This window comes from Candoia aspera, chromosome 1 (genome assembly GCF_035149785.1).
Source record: "Candoia aspera isolate rCanAsp1 chromosome 1, rCanAsp1.hap2, whole genome shotgun sequence".
Lineage (NCBI taxonomy): Eukaryota > Metazoa > Chordata > Lepidosauria > Squamata > Boidae > Candoia > Candoia aspera.
Window position 1 is genome coordinate 250,895,081 of NC_086153.1, and position 21,008 is coordinate 250,916,088.

General features: G+C 41.4%; 1 protein-coding gene across 5 annotated transcripts in view; it reads left to right on the forward strand.

Annotated features, from left to right (window-relative positions):
• TEAD1 (TEA domain transcription factor 1) overlaps positions 1-21,008 on the forward strand; it is a 217,956-nt gene that overhangs the window by 79,964 nt on the left and 116,984 nt on the right. For all 5 annotated transcript variants that reach the window (XM_063289483.1, XM_063289486.1, XM_063289487.1 and 2 more), the window contains one exon: positions 283-536. In XM_063289483.1, the coding sequence (XP_063145553.1) occupies positions 389-536 (148 nt within the window). In that variant the 5' untranslated portion in view covers positions 283-388. The remainder of the gene's footprint in view (positions 1-282; positions 537-21,008) is intronic.

The following is a 21,008-nucleotide window of genomic DNA, read 5'->3' on the forward strand; positions in this document are numbered from 1 at the left end:
TTCCTTTGTTCTAATAGGGACTAGACCTAAACTTCTAAAACTCGTTATAATTATTAAGTCAGTGTAAGCAGTGTATTCCAAAATGTCATGTGTATTGATAAATATATTACAGTTCTTGTTAGTTTCAGATCAAATTATAGGTACTAGGTGGTTTAAGGAGAGTAGAGTCTGACTCATTTTCTTTAATTCGCCACATCTCTGAATATAGATAGTGCTTTTGTTGTATCAGTTATTAAAACTAACCAAGAAAAATTCACCTGGAACTGTTCTTTGTTGTTTTAGGTTTATTCTCTTAAAGCTTCCAGGCTAAGGCTTGGAGAAACCAGCCACCACCATTGAGCCCAGCAGCTGGAGCGGCAGCGAGAGTCCTGCCGAGGACATTGAAAGAATGAGTGATTCTGCAGATAAACCGATTGACAATGACGCAGAAGGGGTCTGGAGCCCAGATATTGAACAGAGCTTTCAGGAGGCCCTAGCTATATATCCCCCTTGTGGGAGGAGGAAAATCATATTGTCTGATGAGGGCAAGATGTATGGTAAGTCATACCAATCCAGCCACTTTTGAAAACAGTGCCATAAACATTGCCTGAAGCTTCTTCTGTAGAGATGTGAGATGCTTCAAAAGTGGTGAGGGCTCATATGAGTGTTCCTGAAACCAGAGGTCTTGTCTGTTGTTTATATAGGAACCTAAACAATTCGTTTGTGGTGGGATCTATTGTACATGTCCTCCAAAATCCCAGCCATTTTACTGCAGGGAAGTAGCTTTTTTAACAAGTGAATTATGATGGCAATAGCACAGCCAACTGTCGATTGCTCGTGCCTGTGCACTATTCCACCTTTCCCCCCACTTCTTATTCCTCTGTCACTAGGTTAAAAAAAAAACCTGAAATGTGTGTTGTGTAAACAGGGAATTTGCATTAGTTCTGAAGTCTTCCACAAAAGTTTTAGACGTACTCCAAGGGTGTAATGTGACTAAGACAAGCAAGCAGCATTCATGCTTACTGAATATGGAAAGCACTTTTTACAACTGAAATCCAGCTTAGTGGTTGGCAATACATATCACAAAGAACAAGGACAGTGTTTCTTGACCTTGGCGAGTTTAAAATGTGTGGACATCAACTCCCAGAATTCCCCAGCCAGCACCTTTAGTGCTATTAGTTTATGGTGAAGTTCTCTGACTACCACAGTCCCACCCCCCCATCAGTGAGTGACTGCAAAGTCTTCCCTTCCAGCTAGGTTCCCATAAATTATCAGACGTGCTGACAGCATTCATAAATATATTTGAAGTTTTTCCCATCTAGGGCTAAGTTGTTTCTAGTCTTAGTTTTTTCCAAGTTGCTCCCGCTAATCTCTGACCTTGAAGACTTAAGCTGCTTTTCCCTTCCCTTTCTCTCTCCCCTGCCCCCACTCCCTTCTCAAAATTATTGCTGACTGTAGTTTTTTCACCCTGGCATTGTGGCAAGCAGATGGCAGGTTATGGCGCCACTCTTGATTCTCCCGTACGCACGGCATGTTTAGCAATTTTGTCTTTTGTGCAGTAGGCTTTTTCCGTGCGGTCAGAAATCCTTACCTGATGCCTCTGTTTCTGACCATTTAGTGAAGAACTTGCTCCTCCACAATCTGTGAATATCTTTTCGCACAATGGGGTGTTTTGTGTTGAGACACAGGCGTGCTTCCCCAGAAGAGGTTCAGTAGGAATCTGCCAAGCAAACTGAAGCAGATGGTAGTGCAGCTGCCACCAGCTGTGAATCTCTCCCTTCTCCCCCAGGACTGGTTGGATGATGTAATGGAAAAAGGGGGGAACATTCTTTCTGTGGGGTTGGAGTCTCTCACAGCCTGTCAGTGTCACAGAGAGGCAGAAACAGACCTTAAGGCATTAGGTTGCAGCTGTCATGTGACCCTTGAAGCCATATGAAACAGAATGTCTGGAAAATAGGCTGGTGATGAAGCATCTCAGCTGCTGTTGGCAGAAACTTTCTAGACCTCTCTTTCCTGGCTCGATTGTTTTTTCTCCCTCCCCTTCCCCCTCACCAATTTATATCAAACACTAGAGGTTTTCAGCCTCCCTTGGCTTCCCTTGATACATTTCCACCTTTTTTTGTTCAGCATTTTGTACTGGGGGTTTCTGATAATTAGGGAAAATTATTTAACATTCCCCAAAGAAGCATATACAGAAGTATGTACAAAAGTGTGGCATGTGTAATTAAAACACTGCTGAGTGCCTGGCTGTTACAAACTAATTTTAAAAAATATTTCCTTTATACAATAATGTCTTTTGATGGATTAATGATATGCATGTAGCATTATTTTTCCTAGTTTTCTTAGCACAGGCATATGAAGAATTTTTCCCTGTGCTACCATTTTTATTAGAACTTGGATCAGAAAACCATTCTTGACAGTAAACAATATAAAAAAATTCCCACTGAATAAAGTTTTTTTTAAAAAAATAAGACACGGAAGACAGCTACGTAAGGGTGCTATACAATGGTGACTGTGTTTTTTAATCTAGTGCTGTAGTGTGGGTTCAAAAGGCATTCTTATTATCTGATTTGTCATTTTTATGATGTCTTGAATATATTTCCAGCTTGTAGGTGAATTTTGATTTTTTTAAGGCAATAAAAATATTCTAGGAAAATAAAGGTAATCATGTTACCAGAACATATGTTCTCTTTCTCATTGGATAAAATTTCTTTAAAATTCAAGCTGTGCAGTACTTGCAGAATTTGAGAATTTACAGTTTTATAATAGAGTCTTATAGTCCTAATAATAAAATTGTTCTCCTTGGACTTTAATATAAATACATTGTATTTATTCCAGATGCCATATGAAATAATAGTAATAAACCAGATACTTTTGGACAGTATATTATCTTTGTTTATGGAAAAGGTATGACAGTATTTAAAGTTTTCAGAGATGAAGGTACACTTTAATTTCATTCGCCTATGAACTATTAAAAAAATCCTGCCAGTTAATTTTTTAATTGAAACAGTCTTTGAATGAGTTGCAGTCTGTAGAAAATTGTGAAGGATTGGGTAGCAATTTTTTTTCTCCCTGTGCATGCTAGTATGTGTTTATTTTGGAGGACAAAGAGATCTAGAGAACTTTGGTCCTTCTTGGTGGAGTTGAGGATGTGTCTATAAATCTTTGAGTGCCATTTCACAGGGCTCCATTCTAGGTTCTGTGCTGTTTAATATATTTATAAACGTCTTTGATGAGAGATTAGAAAACAGGATTATCACATTTGGCTACAATATAAAAATGGAGCAATGGTAAACAACAATATCAGGAGAATTTGACAAGCCAGAACAGTGGGTTGAAACCAACAGGATGAATTTCAACAGGGACAAATGCAAAACGCATACATTGGTGGGTTGGAAAAATCAAAGGAAGTAGAATGGCAGTAGCCGTATTGCATAGCAATACATGCAAAAAGGGCCTGGCTATCTTGGTAGATCACAAGCTGAACAAGAGCCAATAATATGATACAGCTGTTAAAACACACACACACATAGACACACACACACATGCAATCCTAGGCTGCATCAATCAAAAATATAGTGTCAAGATCAGAAGAAGTTATTCCTTTCCATACTCCATTGGCCAGATCACACTTAGAATATTGCATCCTGTTCTGGGCATCACAATTTAGGAAAGGCATTAAGAAATTGGAGTGTATCCAGAGGAGAGCAACCAAGATGATAAGAAGCTTGGAAGGAAAAACTAATGTGGAATGGTAAACTGAGTAAGTTTAGCCTGGAGAAGATATAATTGGGGGATCATGGTACAGGTAGTCTTCAGTTAATGACAGTAATTTGGATCAGGAAATCCATTGCTAAGTGATGCGGGCATGAAGTGCGACATCATGTGACCACGCCAACTTACAACATTAGTTCCAGCAGTTCCAGTTGTGGTTGTTAAGTGAATCCTGTGAGGTCATTAAGTGTGGTGATTGCCATTTGTGACCTCCTGCTGATTTCCCCATTGACTTTGCTTATTGGAAGCTGGCAGTGAAGGTTGCAAATGATGATCACGTGACTGTGGGGACTCTGCAATGGCTGCAACTTCAAGGACTGGTTGTAAGTCTCCTTGTTCAGTGCCATTGGAACTTTGAACGGTCACTGAATGAATGGTCGTTAACCGAGGACTACCTGTAGTTGTTTTCAAGTATCTGAAGGGCAGAATAAGAATAGGAATAAGAAGAATAAGAATAAGAATTTATTTATGGTCAGTATCTTTTCTGTTGCATACATGGAAACTGGTGCTCATCTCCATTCCTGGGACTGCTGGAAAAGGTGATAACAGTAATAGCTCCTTCTCCCCATGGTGTACAACTTCAATAATTTGAGCCATTCTTCACAAATAGATATAGGGTTGCCAGCTTCGGTATCATCATGGGATCTGGAGGCAAGTGTTCTGGTTGCAGGTGTGAATCTATAGCAGGTCTGGGGACAGTGCTTTGAGAATAGTACAGGTGATCTCTTTTCACATACTCCCAACTCTTTTTTATTCCTTATTTTTTGCTCAGAAGCAAAATGACAAAATTCTCAAGTCAAGCCATTCTAAACTAGTTGAGCAGCATTTCTGGTCAAGTTTAATACTGAGCACTGCTCTGGTGTCCTCTATTGCAGGCTTGCACAACAGTCCTGCAGGACTGCTGGCATTTTTTAAACAGTCAATAAATTCACTGCTGCCACCACCCCACAAGATGCACTGCTAAGTGCCTCTAAGGCCTCCAGGCCTTGCTGCTGCCACCAGGTCCAACGCTGCTGCTGCTGAACCCGTAGCCGCTGAACAACTGATTGGCATGCAAGATATTTCTTTGCAGCTCGCAATTATTTTTAATTGATCAGCGTGGCCCTTTCCTCTCTACAAGTTGTGCAGGCCTGCTCTGTTGTTTAATTTGGGAGACATGATTCAATAAGCAGTGGAGTGGAGAAATTATTTGTGGCAACTGTATAATATACACAAGTTAGCTTCCAGTATTCATGGGATTTTGGAACAACGCAATGTAGTGTGTGTATGTACACCCCTTTGAATCACTCCTGACTTTGTTGGCAAGATTTTTGGAAATGATTTGCTACTGTCTTCTTCCTAAGGGTGAGAAAGAGTGACTGGCCCAAAGTGACCCAGCTGGCTTCGTGCCGAAGGTGGGACTCAAACTCTGTTTCCTGGTTGCTGTCTTAATACCTTAAACCACTACACCAAACTGACTCTCAATACCTCCACACCTGCCCTGGGGTGGGAAAAAATATGTGGAAAAGTTTCATGTACAACTTTTCCCTCCCATGTTAGATGCACAGATGGAAGTGTGCAAAGACAGATTTCAGTAGGCTGCAGTACTGCTATGCTATATTGTAAGGATTGACTTAGGATCTGGGTTCCCATCCTCCTTGTGTTGATAGTATGACACATTTTAGGGCTGTTTGTTCATAAATTAGCCAGTTTTAAAGCATTCTGTTCATTTGTAGTGTCAGAGGGCAGATCTATCATGAGGTCACAGTACCATAACAGGATGAGAATCGTGGTCCCGTATTATTGTACCACAAAACTGACTTACATGTAAGTAATGTATGCATAGGTGTTTTCATTGGAGAAATGTGATACAAATTTGAACATAGGAGTCAAAAGGTAAACACATCATCATCCACTAAAATGGCTCTTGCAGATACTGTAGGAAAGCAATTTGTAGATTGTAGCAGTAATTTTCCTCAGATTTGTCTGTGGTTAATTCCAAATGAACGTAGAGACGGCTGACACAGAATGCTCCCCTCACCTGCCCAAACTCATCTGGTGCTTGTATCTGAGGTTTTTCATATTTTCCTTAAAAGGTGTGGCTTAGAATTCTGAGGCGAAAAAAAAAGTAGATGGTGCAATTTTTTTTCATATTGTATTCCTTTGGAGCTGTACATATATAGCTGAGAAGAACTGATCTTTAAATACTAGCAATTCACATGCAATCAAGAAAAGCAGCCAGCAATTTATGGAGAGAATGGTAGCTGTTCGTAAACTGAGCAATTAATAGAACCTTTATGAAGATTTTGTTATATATTGAAACCTTCTACTCACACTATTTCATATTTTGAGAAATATTTATTAAACGCTTTCTCTGAATGTGACTGTTTGGCTTTTCTTTGGTATTATCTATAAAAGCTGGTATTTTTTGAAATACATTATACTAGTATACTGAAGATCAAAGATGTTGGCTGGTCTGCATTTGTATCTAGATCAAACTGTTGGCCTACTTTTCTTGATAATTAATTTCTTCTTGGGTAGTGGCTATGAAGTTACCTATTGCCAAAATACTTGCCTGTTCATGTTTTTGCTTTGGTGTAGGTTATATTTGAGCAAGTTTGTAAAAACAAGGACTACAGATGTTCTTGATGTTGTCGAAGTGCAGCTGTCATTTATCCTTAGATAAAGCAAGTCTAGTTTTACAGCACAGAAAAGTAAAATGTTATGTGAGTGAGTATGTTGGGAGAAATATAAAAGATGAATGCAGTGGCCCTGAGATACTTAAGTGTGTGTGCTAAAACTAGAAATGATTGGTTCAAGAATGTATGAATGCAGAAAGAATTTTGAGTAAATACAAAAGTGAGTAAGCAGCACAACAAAAGTATGTTGTGATGGTTTGATCATATAGAGAGAATGACTGAAGATCATATTGCAAAACAAATATAGTTCTATCAAATGTTTAGACACCCATATGGAACAAAAGCTGACACAACTATAGGTAGTCCTCGACTTATGACCATTCGTTTAGCGACATGGAAAGTTGTGATGGCTCTGGAAAATGTGACTTGTGACTGGTCCTCGCACTTGTGACCGTCTCTGCATCCCTGCAGGCACATGATCAAAATTCAGGTGCTTGGCAACTGGCTTGCACTTATGACGGTTGCAGCTTTCCAGGGTTATGTGATTGCCATTTGCAACCTTCCCAGCTGGCTTCCAACAAGCAAAGTCAATGGGGGTAGCTGGATTCACTTAATGACTACAATGATTCACTTAATGGCTGTGGTGATTCGCTTAACAACTGTGGTGATTAGCTTAACAACCGTGGCAAAAAGGTCATAAAATTGGGTGTGACTCACTTAACAACTGCCTCGCTTAGCAATGGAAGTTCCAGTCCCAGTTGTGGTTGTAAGTTGAGGACTACATGTACATGGATACAAAATTATAGTATCTCTGCAAATTTGAATGTATGCTCACTATTTATGTACAGTTGTTTACAGATTCAAAATAAGAAAAAGAGTGAATATGGCAGGTTCATAAATTTGGGTACCTTTTCAGCCAGTGCTTTGTAATACCTCTTTTAGCAGGAATAACAGCTTCCAAATGTTTCTTGTAGCCAGCTCAGCATCTTTCTATTCTTGCTTCTAGGGATTCCTTTCTCACTCTTCCTTGCAGAACCCTTCACGGTCAGAAATATTCTTAGGCCTTCTGCATACTGCATGTTTGAGATCTCCCCACAGATTTTCAATAATATTCAAGTCTGGAGACTGGAGGTCATTCCAAAACTTTTATCTTTCTTTCCTGTAAGTACTTCATGGTTGATTTGAAGGTACTTTTCAGATCATTGTCTTGCTAAACTACCCAACTTATTTTCAGCTTCAGTTTTTACACTGATGGTACATGTGAGCACCTAGGCAGCTGTTGCATGTGTGCATGTATCAGCCCTCCAAGGTAGACCAGACTAGGAAACCAAAGTCATGCATGCTAATACTACTTTTATTTTAAGATTATTGTAACAGAATCTTGCAAATCTGAATGTGCTTTTCCCCTCTCCCTTTATCTTTGTGAGAACTAGGGAGGGTCTTGTCTGAGTTGCTTTCTCAGGTGACAATTCTGGCCTGGACTCAGATTTCTTTTATCTAACCATTGTCTTGGTTTCAGCCCTTCCTCCTGTTCCTCAAGGTTAGGCCTTCTTCCCATGACATGATATGTTTTTAGTTTGGACAACTTATACATAAAGTGATGTCTTTAGAAGGGTACACAACTTTGAGAAATTCCAACCATACTTGTAGTGTGAATTTTTGTACTTGATTCTGGAGTTACTGCCTACATGCCTTTTCTCAAATAACGAAGTAGAGAAAACATGGAGAAAATAGCTTCTATAAATCTTTCCAATTCCTTTATGAATAGTGACCAAGGAAGAGTCAATATATTCTTCTGTGTAATAAAGTAATATACAGGTAGTCCTCAGTTAATGACCACTCATTCAGTGACTATTCAAAGTGATGAAGGCACTAAACGAGTGGTATTTACCACCAGTCTTTGAAGTTCTGGCTGTCCTAGCACCCCCACGGTCACATGATCACAATCCACCAACCTGCTTGCACTTACAACAGTGTCCCGTGGTCGTGTGATTGCCATTTGCGACCTTTCCTGCCAGCTTCTCACAACCAAAGTCAGTGGGGAAGCTGGCAGAGAAGGTCACAAGTCACTCCTGATCCCACTGCTTTTTCTCCTGAGGAGCCTGCCCAAAGCACCCTTCCCTGCTCACATTGCATAGTGCACGCCTGCCCACGCTTGGGCAGTGTCATGGGAGCCACTTGTGTGTCTTCCCACACCCAGCAGCAGCCACCCCCTGCCTGGCCATGCTTGTGCAGCACTACAGTAGCCTCTTCCAGCCTGCCAGTCTGCTTGTGAGCTGTCCAGGACTTGCAGCTTCCTGCTGGCTTCCCCATTGACTTTGCTTTTTGGAAGTCAGCAGGAAGTTGCAAGGAGGTCCTCACTTAATGACCCATGATATTTGCATAATGACAGCAGTGGGGACTGCCAGGATTTCTGTCTCTAAGCAATGTGGTCACATGACCTTACGCATTATGACTGCACTGGTTAGCAATGGAAATTCTGGTCCCAGTTACCGTCATTAAGCGAGGACTACCTGTGTTGTGTCTGTATATTGATTCCTGTATTCCCTTGTATTGCATCTATGTATGTTTATATGTGTAATGGGAAGCACATGATGGGCTGCATGCACTCCTCTCCAGCCCCCAAGATCAGGAGCGGGACAGAGAGATTCTTATAATGGAGCAGTCACCAACTTTCCAAGTCGCTGCCCAACGGCTCCTTCCATAGGGATGCATTGGGAGAATTTCAGTAGGTTTTTTTTTCTCTATAGCCTCCAGACCGACCCAGCCTATTTTTGAACTCAATCTTTCTGTTGCTGGCTTCTCTCCCACACACCAAATGCCACGTGGTTTTGTCCAGGTTTTGGAACATTATCAACCTGACAGATAGATGGAAAAAGTCGGAACCCCCTTAACATAACTTCTTTCCAACATTCCATTGGATTAGAAAAAAAAATAAGTTAGGGAAAACATGCGGAGTGTGGCTTCTGGAATTCTTTCCAACTCAATAATAGCTCCACTCTGGGTCACATGACCAAGAGCGATGCCGGGGTGGGGGTTGAATGGAGCAGTATTCTAAGCCATTGCCCCTGCTTCTACTGTAGGGATTCCTAAGGGACTTTTTTTTCCTGGAATCTCTTCCCCAAGCTACATCAACCCAATTTTTCAACTTTTTCTTCTGCTGTCCTATCCCAGCCCATCAAATTCAGTCCTATTCTGTTCAGTTTTCAGAGATTTTGCGTTAATACTGAGGAGGTGTCATTTTAACTTCATTCATAGCCAGAATTCTCCCTATGATGTTTTATACGTGTCCTCTTTTGGAACCCAAAGGAGAACATATTTAAAGGAACTGTCTAATGCATTGTTAAATATATGGGGGGGTTTCCCTGCTGGTTTTAACGTAAAGGTCTTTTCTTTCTATACTGCTGCTATAACAATGTAAGTCATAAAGTTTGCACACTATAAAGGAGAAATATATCTGAATCTAGAAGTACGAATGAGAGAGCTGAAATACCAGATGTGAGGTATTGGGTTGCATGTTTATCCAACTGTTACTGCAATCATTGCACAAAGATGTAGTCTTGCAATTTCTGTTTCACAGCAACATACACAAAATATCCTCCAGTGATGGGGCCACTCCGGTCATAGTTGGTGGATCAGCTGCAATACACAAATTGCCTAGACATTTTTTTTTCAAACCTGTGGTTAAGTATGGGATTTTGTAACATTCATGTATATGTATATGCATATATGTTAATATGTTATGCATACAGTCCCTCTGTTGGCTGTACTTCACACAGTTTCTCTCCCCCTCCTCTCTTATCCTCACCACAACCCTGTGAGGCTGGGCAGCAGATAGAGAGATTTGTCTATGGCCACCAGTCACATTAGTAGCTGACTAAAGAACTGAACCCAGCATATTATCCATTATATTCTACTTGGACCAGTGTTTCTCAGACTTTTTGCAGTCATGAAGCACCATATATAAACATTCAGAAAATACAGGGATCACCAGATTAAACAAACACCCTTCCCTACATTTTGTCTTCAAGAGTATGAAGCTTCCTGTTTTTCAGGAAAGAAGATCTTGATCACACTTGCATTTGTGTTTGCCATTTCATCCTCTCCATTTTTAAAGACCTTTTGAAACTAAATTGTGTACCCCAAAATTTAATCCAAAATGAAGTATTTAGTTACCATTTGAATTCTTTTTTGTATCCCTAGCTACAATAATAACTCTTAGCATAAATGTGCTTGTCCAAAATGTTTTTCAGTAAAAATCTCTGAGCACTTAGGAATTTGGGATGATGGGAACTCTATCCCTATGAAAACCAATTATAGATAGTCACTGTCCAATTTCTATTCACACTTTTCTTTGGGGGTCATATATATATATGTAAGATAACAGGGCCACTTAGCACAGATAAGTGGACTTACAGTTGATAACAGCCCTCAAGACTGCTGTTACTTTCCTGAACTTAGTACTCATCCTGCCACTCACATTATCACCGTATCTTTGACGAATCAGTTTTCAGCCACGGATTCATTTTTGCAAACCAGTTGAGTGGTGATGAATGTGAGGAAGCAAGAGCTTGAGATGAGAGGGTTAGGTTTCAGGTTTGTGGCAGAAACAGAAGAAACAGTGGTGGACCCACCTGGTGGACCTTTGAAGATACAGTTTGGGAATCATTGACTTAGAGAATATTAGCTGTAATAATATGTCGGCCAAAATTATATACTTGGATATCAAAAGCTTGATCACCGTTCTAAATATTTGGATAAATGAAATGTTTATGTAGCTGCTTCTGGTAGCATTCTTTTTATTACAATATTTTTATGTTGTTTATATAATTTTATCCCATTTTTCACAACATGCATTTTTCTGGTTAACTAGCAATTTGAATATGATTGTGTAACAGTTACCTATTTAATTATTTTTCTTATGAATTATCATTAAGCTGTGATGTATGTGTAGGATTCACAGGAACTGCTATTTCACTTGCTTCTGTTACTGCCTTTCTCTGCACATAGATTGGAGAATCTTGTTCAGCAGTCTGTTGGATCCTTCATGTAGGGCTCAGTCATACATTGCACTCAGCCAAAATGTGGTTTGCTTGATTTTACCTTAGCATGTTGTATGGACCTAGTCATTGTGTTTTATCAACAATGAATTATAACTTAGCATGTTGTGTGGATTCAGCCATCTTTTGCTGGCCATGCATCATTGGCCATTCTGGCTGGGATGCTGACAGATGTCCAAAAAATCTGAAGAGCACCAGATGGTTGACTCCTGCCATAGAGGTTTTAAGGGAATCTCTTTGTTCATTTTACCCACTTCAGCACTGCCTCTAATAACAGTGAATTGGGCTGTGTTGGAGTTTATTGTCTGAAAGTTGTGGAAGAATATGAATGAAGGTAATACTGTTCTTGGCTTAGCTGGAAACTAGCAACATTTAGAAGTGTCTAGGACTTCTAAAAGATATGTTAGAAACCTGTTGAATTTAAGATTAAAATAATTCAGGCATTATTTTTTTTTCCTTACTGAGGTTGAGTTCTCTGCTTTAACTTATGTTGTTTGTTGCAGCAAGTATAAAGTTTAGAAGATCTAAGCCTCCAATTATTTCAGTTATGAGGCTTTAGGGGAGAAGCAAACTAATATCAAGATTTTGGGAATATGTTCAAGAAAGTTATCAACCCAGACTCAGCATTTAGGCAAATGTTGTTACCGGTGGCGTGTTCTGGCCCTCCTTGTTCAGACCCAGGCCCTGGTCAGCAGATCCTTGAGGGTCCCGGCCTCCGGCTGCTGCTGCTTAATGCCAGATCAGTTAACAACAAGGCCCCCCTCATTTGTGATTTAATCACAGAAGAGGGGGCACACAGAGGTGTATTACCGAGACCTGGCTGGGCCCAGAAGGTGGGGGGGCGGGTAACCCTTTCGGAAATGTGCCTAGCCGGGTTTCAGGTGTGGCATCAGCCGAGACACTGGGGTAGGGGAGGAGGGATAGCGGTTGTGAACTGAGAGCCTCTAGTGGCCTTCAGGGGCGCTGCTCCACAAGTGGCTGGCTGTGAGACCCTGTTCTTCAAGTTGGGTTCCCAAGAGCAGTTGGGAGTGTTGCTGCTGTACCAGCCTCCCTGCTGCGTGGCAACCTCCCTGCCTGAGCTGCTGGAGGAAGTCTCGGGGCTGGTGGTGGAGTTCCCCAGGCTTATGGCTCTGGAGGACTTCAACCTGCCATCCCTGGTGCGTGCCTCAGAGGTGGCTCAGGAACTTATGGCCACCATGGCAGCCATGGGCCTGTCCCAGATTATTCGGAACCTGACTCGAGATGGAGACCTCACTCCGGACTTGGTTTTCTTGTCGGAGCAGTGGCAATGTGATTTGAGGGGAGAGTTAGATCTGCCCCCATTGTCATGGTCAGATCACACCCTGGTGGCCTTGAGATTCTCTGGTGCTGCTCCACTCTGCAGGGAGGCAGGACCCATTTGGCTGGTCCGTCCCTGGAGACTGATGGACCCTATGGGGTTTTGGAAGGAGCTGAGGGTTATTCCTGAGGATCTACTGCATGGTTCAGCGGAGGTCCTAGCCACAGCCTGGAATAGGGAGGTGGCTGGGGCACCTTGGACAGGATCGCGCCTGTGAGACCTCTCTTGGCCCCATCCAACACAGCACTCCTCGTGGTTTACAGAGGAGCTGCAGGTTTTGAAGAGGATCAAGAGACGTCTAGAGTACTGCTGGAGGAAGACAAGGACCGAATCTGACTGGACACAAGCTAGAGCTGCTATTAAGGCTTACCTTGTGGCGATAAGAGTGGTGAAACATCAATATTTCTCCGTTCTTATTGTGTCCGCAGAATGCTGCCTGAAAGCCTTGTTTAGGATTACCTGATCCCTCTTGGGTAAGGGGGAATCGGTGTTCCACCTACAGGGCCGTGCGGAGGAGTTTTTTGAGCATCTGCAGGATAAAATCACTCAGATCTGTTCTAGGTTGGACTCTGTGAGGCACAGTCTGGGGAGATGCCAAGGGAAAGTACTTACCCTGTTATCTGGGAACAGTTTGATCCTGTTGGGCCTGAGGAAGTGGACAAGATCCTCCAGACTGCAAATGCAACCACATGCCACCTTGACCCATGCCCTTCCTGGCTGGTAAAATCAGCCCGGGAAGCGACTTGTGGTTGGGTCCAGGCGATGGTTAATATATCCTTGAGGGAGGGGATGTTTCTGGCTGCCTTTAAGGAGGCACTGGTACACCCCTTCCTCAAGAAGCCATCCCTGGACCCTACTATATTGGGCAATTTTTGCCCTGTCTCCCACCTTCCCATTTTGGGAAAGGTGGTTGAGAAAGTGGTTGCGTTGCAGCTCCAGAGGATTCTGGAGGAAACAGATTATCTGGACCCCTTTCATTCAAGTTTCAGGCCAGGATTGGGACAGAGACTGCATTGGTCGCACTTAATGGATGATCTATGGTGAAAGCGGGATGGAGGGAGTGCATCCATTCTGGCTCTTCTTGACCTCTCAGTGGCTTTTGATACCATCGACCATGGTATCCTTTTGGGTCTGCTCAGGGAGTTGGGGGTGGGTGGCTGGTTCACCTCCTTCCTCCAGGGCCAGTCCCAATTGGTGGTGATAGGAGAGGAGAGATCTGACTCTCAACCCCTCCATTGTGGGGTGCTGCAGGGTTCGGTACTCTCTCCTCTCCTATTCAACATCTACATGAAACCACTGGGTGAGATCATCCATCACTACAGGATGAGGTATCATCAATATGTTGATGATACTCAGTTATATATCTCCATCCTGGGTGAGGTAACTGATACGGTGGCTGCCCTCCCTCAGTGTCTGGGGTCTGTGGGGGTCTGGATGGGGAACAACAGGCTTCAACTGAACCCTGGTAAGACAGAGTGGCTGTGGGTTGATGGCTCCTCTGTATCCGGAAAGTTATCATCTTTACTTCTGGATGGGGTTGCACTGCCCCATTCAGACCTGGTGCTTAACTTGGGGGTCCTTCTGGACTCATGACTCTTGCTCGAAGAGCAGGTGGCAGTCGTGGCCATAAGGGCCTTTGCACAACTCCATGTTGTGTGCCAGTAATGCCCTTTCCTGGATTGGGAAGCCTTTCGAACAGTCACTCATGCCCTGGTCATCTCCCACATAGACTATTGCAATGCGCTCTACGTGAAGCTACCCTTGAAGAGTATCTGGAAGCTTCAACTGGTCCAGAATGCAGCTGTGTGAGCAGTTATTGGTGCCCCAAGATCGGCACATGTGATACCACCGCTGCGTGAGCTGCACTGGGTACCAGTTTGCTTCCAGGTCCAATTCAAGGTGCTGGTTATGACCTTTAAAGCCCTACATGGCATGGGACCAGGTTACCTGAGGGACCGTCTCATCCCCTTAACATCGACCCATCCCATCCGGTCATGCAGAGAGGGCATGCTATGAACCCCACCAGTAAGGGAATTCTACCTGGCGGGGTCCAGGAGGCGGGCCTTCTCTGCAGTGGCATCCGCCCTCTGGAACATTCTGCCCCCGGAGGTGAGACAGGCCCCTTCGCTCCCAGCCTTCCGGAAGAACTTGAAAACCTGGTTCTGCCACCTCGCCTGGGGTGGGAGTGGCACCAGTTCTTCTTAGGGGTGGCTCGTACCATAGATCTCTCCCCAACGAATAAGATCTTCACCTCTTGGATTTTATATCTATTCTATCTTTATTTTTTGGTCTGTTATATTTTAATTTATATGCTTTTAATTTTGATTTTACTGTAAACCGCCCAGAATCCCCCTTTTGGGAGAGATGAGTGGTAATAGAAATTTGAAAAACAAATAAATAAAAACATACTATATGAGTGATCTGGGGATGAGGAAGGTGAGGAAATGCTTGAACGCTGTTTTGTGGAATTTCTCTTTCAGTGCAAACAAGATACAGTTCATCTAAAATAGTTTTGGAACAGGAACTGTATACTCAGTTCAGAGGTGTCATTTCCAATCCAGCATACTATGGTGTCTTTGAGCTGGAAAGAACAAGAAGGTCAACTGTTCCTTCCTCTGACCTGTATGCACAGCTTTTCAAAAAATGGTTTTCTTGGTTGGTCCAGCTAGTTTTTCTTGATTTCCAAACCCTTGTTGTTTAAACCCTTCTTTCAAGCCAATAAAGTTTGGTCTTGCTGCTCAGGCCTACACAACTAACTCAGGCTTCTTTAGCTTGGCCTTTGTAATTTACAAATATGTAAATTTACAAATATGTGCATGCATAGAGACATGTTCAGAGTTTAGAGAATTATTTGTTGGGAGAGTCACTCTCCAGGCATATCACATGATTAAGTGTAACTCCCTCTGAGTCCCTTCAGTTAGTTTTCAGCTGCCACAGCCATCACATGTTTGCCCTTGAGCTCTTGACCATATTAATTTTTAAACCTTTTCTATTTTTCTTATTATTCTTTTCTTCTATCTTCTGATCTGTACTTTCCTCACTGAAGACTAGTTCATTTTTTTTTGTCCTCTTTCTGCAAGCGATCTGATCTAGATCTTAGGAGCCTAAAGGGCATTTGCGCAGGTGCCAGCATTGCAGAAATAATTGCTCCCTGCCCACTCCAATCATAATCATTGTCTTTTCTGCCTTGGAGAAGGCAATGCAGTAGACTTTTCCAAGCATTGACAGGCACTTATCAAAAAGGCTCACTGCAGTTTTTTGTCTTGTTTGTAAGGTACTTTTGGAAGCCAGCCCTTGAGGCAACAGACTCAGAAGCTATTGTAGCCCTCCCTTTGTCTTCCTTTATGATCCATACTATATACCAGGGTAACCTGTACATATTCTTCCCTCTCTTCAAGGCTATTTGAATCCTCCACCTTTTATGAAAAATCCCCATGCTGCTGCCATGTCATTAAATAAAATTACCCAATAAACTTCTGATTTACCCAATAAACTCTTGATTTTGACCCTACTCCCAACTGCCCCTGGCAGCTTAGAATTCCTTATTATGTCCACCTTTTTTCCAATTCCACAACCAACAATTCTGGAGTCACTAGACTCATAATCCATACAGTCCAGACTGCAGCAGTAGGTCTTTCTGAGAACCAAGATGTGACCTCAGGAGAGATTCAGGACTGAACTCCTTTGGGATCTCATTCTTCGAACTAAGCTTTTGTGAAATAAGAGGGCCAAGACTGAGTACTCTATACCACTGAGGTCATAATTCAATTCCACTCTGCTTTCAAGGGTTGTATCTCCATAATTTTGCTTGGTGCTATATGTTCATATAGAACTACATTCTCTTACAGGACTATTGGACCCCATCGTATCTGCCTTCCCATGGTACTGATCAGTGGGCACATACCTCTTTGGACAGGCCAGGGTATATTGATATAGACCATTACACATATTGGCCTTCAATTTTCTCCTTGCTTTCATGCACCTTACTACAATCTGGGACAACCACATAATAAGCAACTTCTATAGTACCACATAGCCAAGATTTTTCTTTCCTACTCCTTTGAAGCAGCTCTCACATGCAATTCCAGACCTGCATGGCCGCTTGTGCAGAAACCACCACCTTCTTCCATACAGTCTGTGAGGCCTTCATCTTCAGAGGACCCTTTTTTCACTGCCTAACTAGTTTCCTGCAGGGAGTAACAGTCTGGTTGTAAATTACTAGGACAGTTACTGTTGTACTTGCTTGTAAAGCTATAAATCAGACTTCAGCCTTTTGTCTAAACTGCTAGGGGCCAGGCAGTAGTCATGCTTTAAGTCAGTATATTAGTCGAAGTCGGAATAAAATGGTCAGGTTTCAAGAATAAGATATCTGGCCCAGTCTGAGGGTCAAGAATTAGATACGGCTCCAATCACAGGAAGAAATTTTTTTTCCCCCATTGAAAGAGCCTTAAACATCCAAAACTTATTTACTCCCACCCAGATGTGGCAAAAAGGGAACAGCCCCTATCAGGTGTCATTGCCTTGTCATCATCTGATTCACTACATGCTGCTATCAACGTTCCAGTGGTCTAGGGGATATGCCTACAGGTCCAAATCATATATGTTCACTGGGGTTCAGTTCCATTAATTTTTTTGTCTGAACCAGACTGTTTTGGAAGAGTGGAGAGGAGTGAGCTTTTTGACTGCTTCCCAGTGAAACAGGCAGAACAATTGCATATTTTCGAATGTTTTGGAATCTCTTATAGGTAAAAAGCTTATTGAACTTTTTTTCATCAGTAGCTGATTAACAAATATTTATGGAGATTTTTAAAATGCTAGAAATGTGCCATCCACTATAAGTTTTTTATTGATAGAATATTAGAAATATTGTGCAGGTGGACCAAAAGTATTGGAAGCATTTGGTCCTGCGCCCAGTGCACACAGCTTGCCTTAGTTCTTATATATCCCACATATTGAACATTGTCTATGATCTAGAAAGAGCTCAGCATGAAAACACTATTTATTAAGAAAAACTAGATGAGGTTTGCCTGCTAAGAGCCACTGAGCCAAGCCTTTCTATTCCAAAACCGAATCCTCAACTCAAAAACATTTATGTCCTCATTTGTGCTTCTTAGTGTGATGGATAAGTAGCTGTTCATTTAAAAAAAACTTGAAAAACAAGACCTCCACTTTAAAAAAATAGCAATGTACTTATGTGAAATTAGTTTTCCCATGATGCACAAAAGGCCATACATTTTGTCTGCTCTGTAGGAAAACTACATAAATGGTGCAAAACATGCACCAGTGAGGTAATTTGCCTTTTTATTGGTATCTTGGGCTCTGTTATATGTTCCTTAAAAAAAAAAAGTCAAGACATACATTTCAGGGTTTTTCCCTCAATACACATCATTTTATATGCAAATAAAAAACTATCACTCCACATCACCATGAAAAAATGATCAGTGGAATTTGGAAACCTTTTCTGGTCCACTGGAACTGGCATACGATAGCCCTGGTGCCAAATCCCACATCCCCAAGATCTTGCAACATCTCGGCAGTTACCTTTTTTGAAAACTGAAAAGCAAACCTGTACTGTATAGAAGAGATTGTCTTGGTCCTGATTCCTTAAACCATAGGTGTGTGCCATAAGGCAAGAGTAAGCGAAGTATGGCCTTCCATAATCCCTTGCCATTGGGCATGCTGGCTGAAGTTTAAGGGAGTGGTGATTTAAAACACCCAGAGAATGTTACACTGCCTACCCCTGCCTTAAGGCTTGGATTAAAAGTGTGGCTGAAAAATAGATTCATGACTGAACTTCAAATGATTTCTAATCCAGACTGTTTCACTGTGAAAATCCTAGCAAGTCCTAATGAAAGAAGGATTGTGCAAAGAAAACTGAATGCTCTCTTACATGAAAATTTTGTTTACATGAATCAGACCAAGAAGAGGGCTACCTTTTTTTTTTTAAAGAGTTTTATTAAATTTCAGAAAAAGATAAAAAGATACAGAAAAACAAAAAAACCTACAAAAAAACTAAAAAAAGTGTGAAAACACAAGAAATTTTTTTTTAGATAGATTACAAAAAGAAGTGACTTCTGACTTTAAACATCAAGGATATACAGCAATTTCCCATAATCAATCCCTTACTCTATATTAAACCAAAATGACATTATTTCTACAAGTCAACCTCTTAGCACATTATAAAAATCACTAAATACCATTGCTCCCTCTCCTTATATTAAAAGAAAAAAAAAGTATAAATCACCTAATCAACTTTCCGCTCTAGAATTATAATTACTTACTTATTCCTTTCCTACTACTATTCCATAAATTCCTGTCTACTATAAAGATCAAAAATAAAAAGCATATAAATTGTCTGCCATTATAATTAATACTACAAGAAACATGAATACAAAAGACATGAATAAGAAAAAACCTTAATAATCATAATCCCAATCATTAATGATAAGTAAAATCATCCAGAGCCAAAAGACCATCCAGATTAATATTTTTGATCCCTTAACCCACTTCAAAATAGATCATTTACATATCCCCATAATAGGCACACAGCTATTTTCTTAAAGAAATCAAACAGCCCAACTGCTCCCCTCACAAACACAGACTTCTCTTCAAAAAACCTCCCATACATAATAACCCCATCTTTTCCATAACATTCCATCAGAAAGTCAAATTCACTCATGACTTACAGCCCAATTTCTCCATTTAACTTCTTCAATTCATAACTTGGCAGGAATCAGAAAAAAATCTGCTTAATATCTGCTTTAATATCTTGGTGAAAGTCAGAGAAAGTCTGGTTAAGATCCTCCATGTCTGAAGCAGTAAATTATGGTGCCCCCTAGATACTTAACTGGCAGAAGTGAAAGGTAATAGAAAATTTCTGAACTGAGTTAAGATAAGATAACAGACAGTTCCAGAGAAAGCAGCGCCAGGAAAGTAGAAGTTCAGAATAGCAGATTCAATGTGTAGGAAAAATGCTAAAATCTTCAAAATTAGCACAAAAATAATAACAGGGAGATGATAACATACTTTCAACTCTCCTTAGTATTGGATGGAAAGCAAAATCCAAAGCTTTTAAAAAAATTAAAAAATAATCACAAAAATAACGATAAGCACCGAGAGAGATCATTTCTCCTTAATGTAGAAAGCCTCTCTTAGGGTACAAATACTTTAAAAAAAATAATAAATTGGGTGCTTTAGAAATGGGGTGGCTGGACTTAATGTCCCTTTAAGGCTGCAGTGTGACTTGGAAATAGTGAAATCTCAGCCTCCTGGCAAAGTCTTACCCGTTGATTACGAATGCTGTTTATGATTTCCTGGCTGCAACTCGCTGTCCAGAGGACAAATGGGTCAATTCTGAGTGTTTTCCTTGGTCCGGAAAAACGTTCCTGGGCTTCAGGAGAAACCAGCCTGAGCCAGAAAAAACTGCCACAATGCCAGTTCTGCCTGTGGAACTTGCAGGCACAGCTGCACACCACGTTCCCACTGGAAGTCAAAGAGGGCTACCTTAATGTAATAGCTTTCCCCTCATGCCTCTAACATAGTAAATTCAGCTCATCAAGAGAATCTGAGCCACTGGCTGTTGCAGATGTTCAGCAGAAGGCGGAAAAGGTTAAATGGATTGTTTTCTGCCTGCACCCATCGGTAATGCTGGAAAACTATGCAAGCACTTTAAGGAAGATGAGTAGGGTTGAAGGTGAGTAGGGTTATCAATATATTGTCGACTGATTGGGCAGCAGTCTTAAGTTCCCAAGCTTCCCTGAAAACACACACCAAAGATTGTCAGTTAGCATGGCTGAGTGAATTTAGCATTTTTAACGGTGGGAATGTTTCAGGACTTTGGTCTCCCAGAAATACTAATTTGAGACCAGTGATTGCATAAGAATATATAACAATTCTTGCTAGAGCAGAGTATCTTGTTCAAATGTCAGGTATGTCTCCAAGCTCAAAAGTAGAGCTTCCTCTGTATTCCCCAGAACCATATTTCATCCAATTATATGGAGGCTTCACTTGGGTTATCTGTTTGATAGGGAAGGGGCTCAGTTGGAAAATTAGAGCTGGTGGGAAAACCACTGGATGAATGGGACAGGCAAAAGTTATCTTGGATGGATCTTGCCACCCTCACTACATATGCATCCCTGCAGGACTGGACTGAGATCACAGCTGACTTTTGTCTTCAGCACTTGGCAGTCAAGGTTTTTGCCCACTGAGTTACCTCTCTAGGTTTCAGATCTTTCTTTG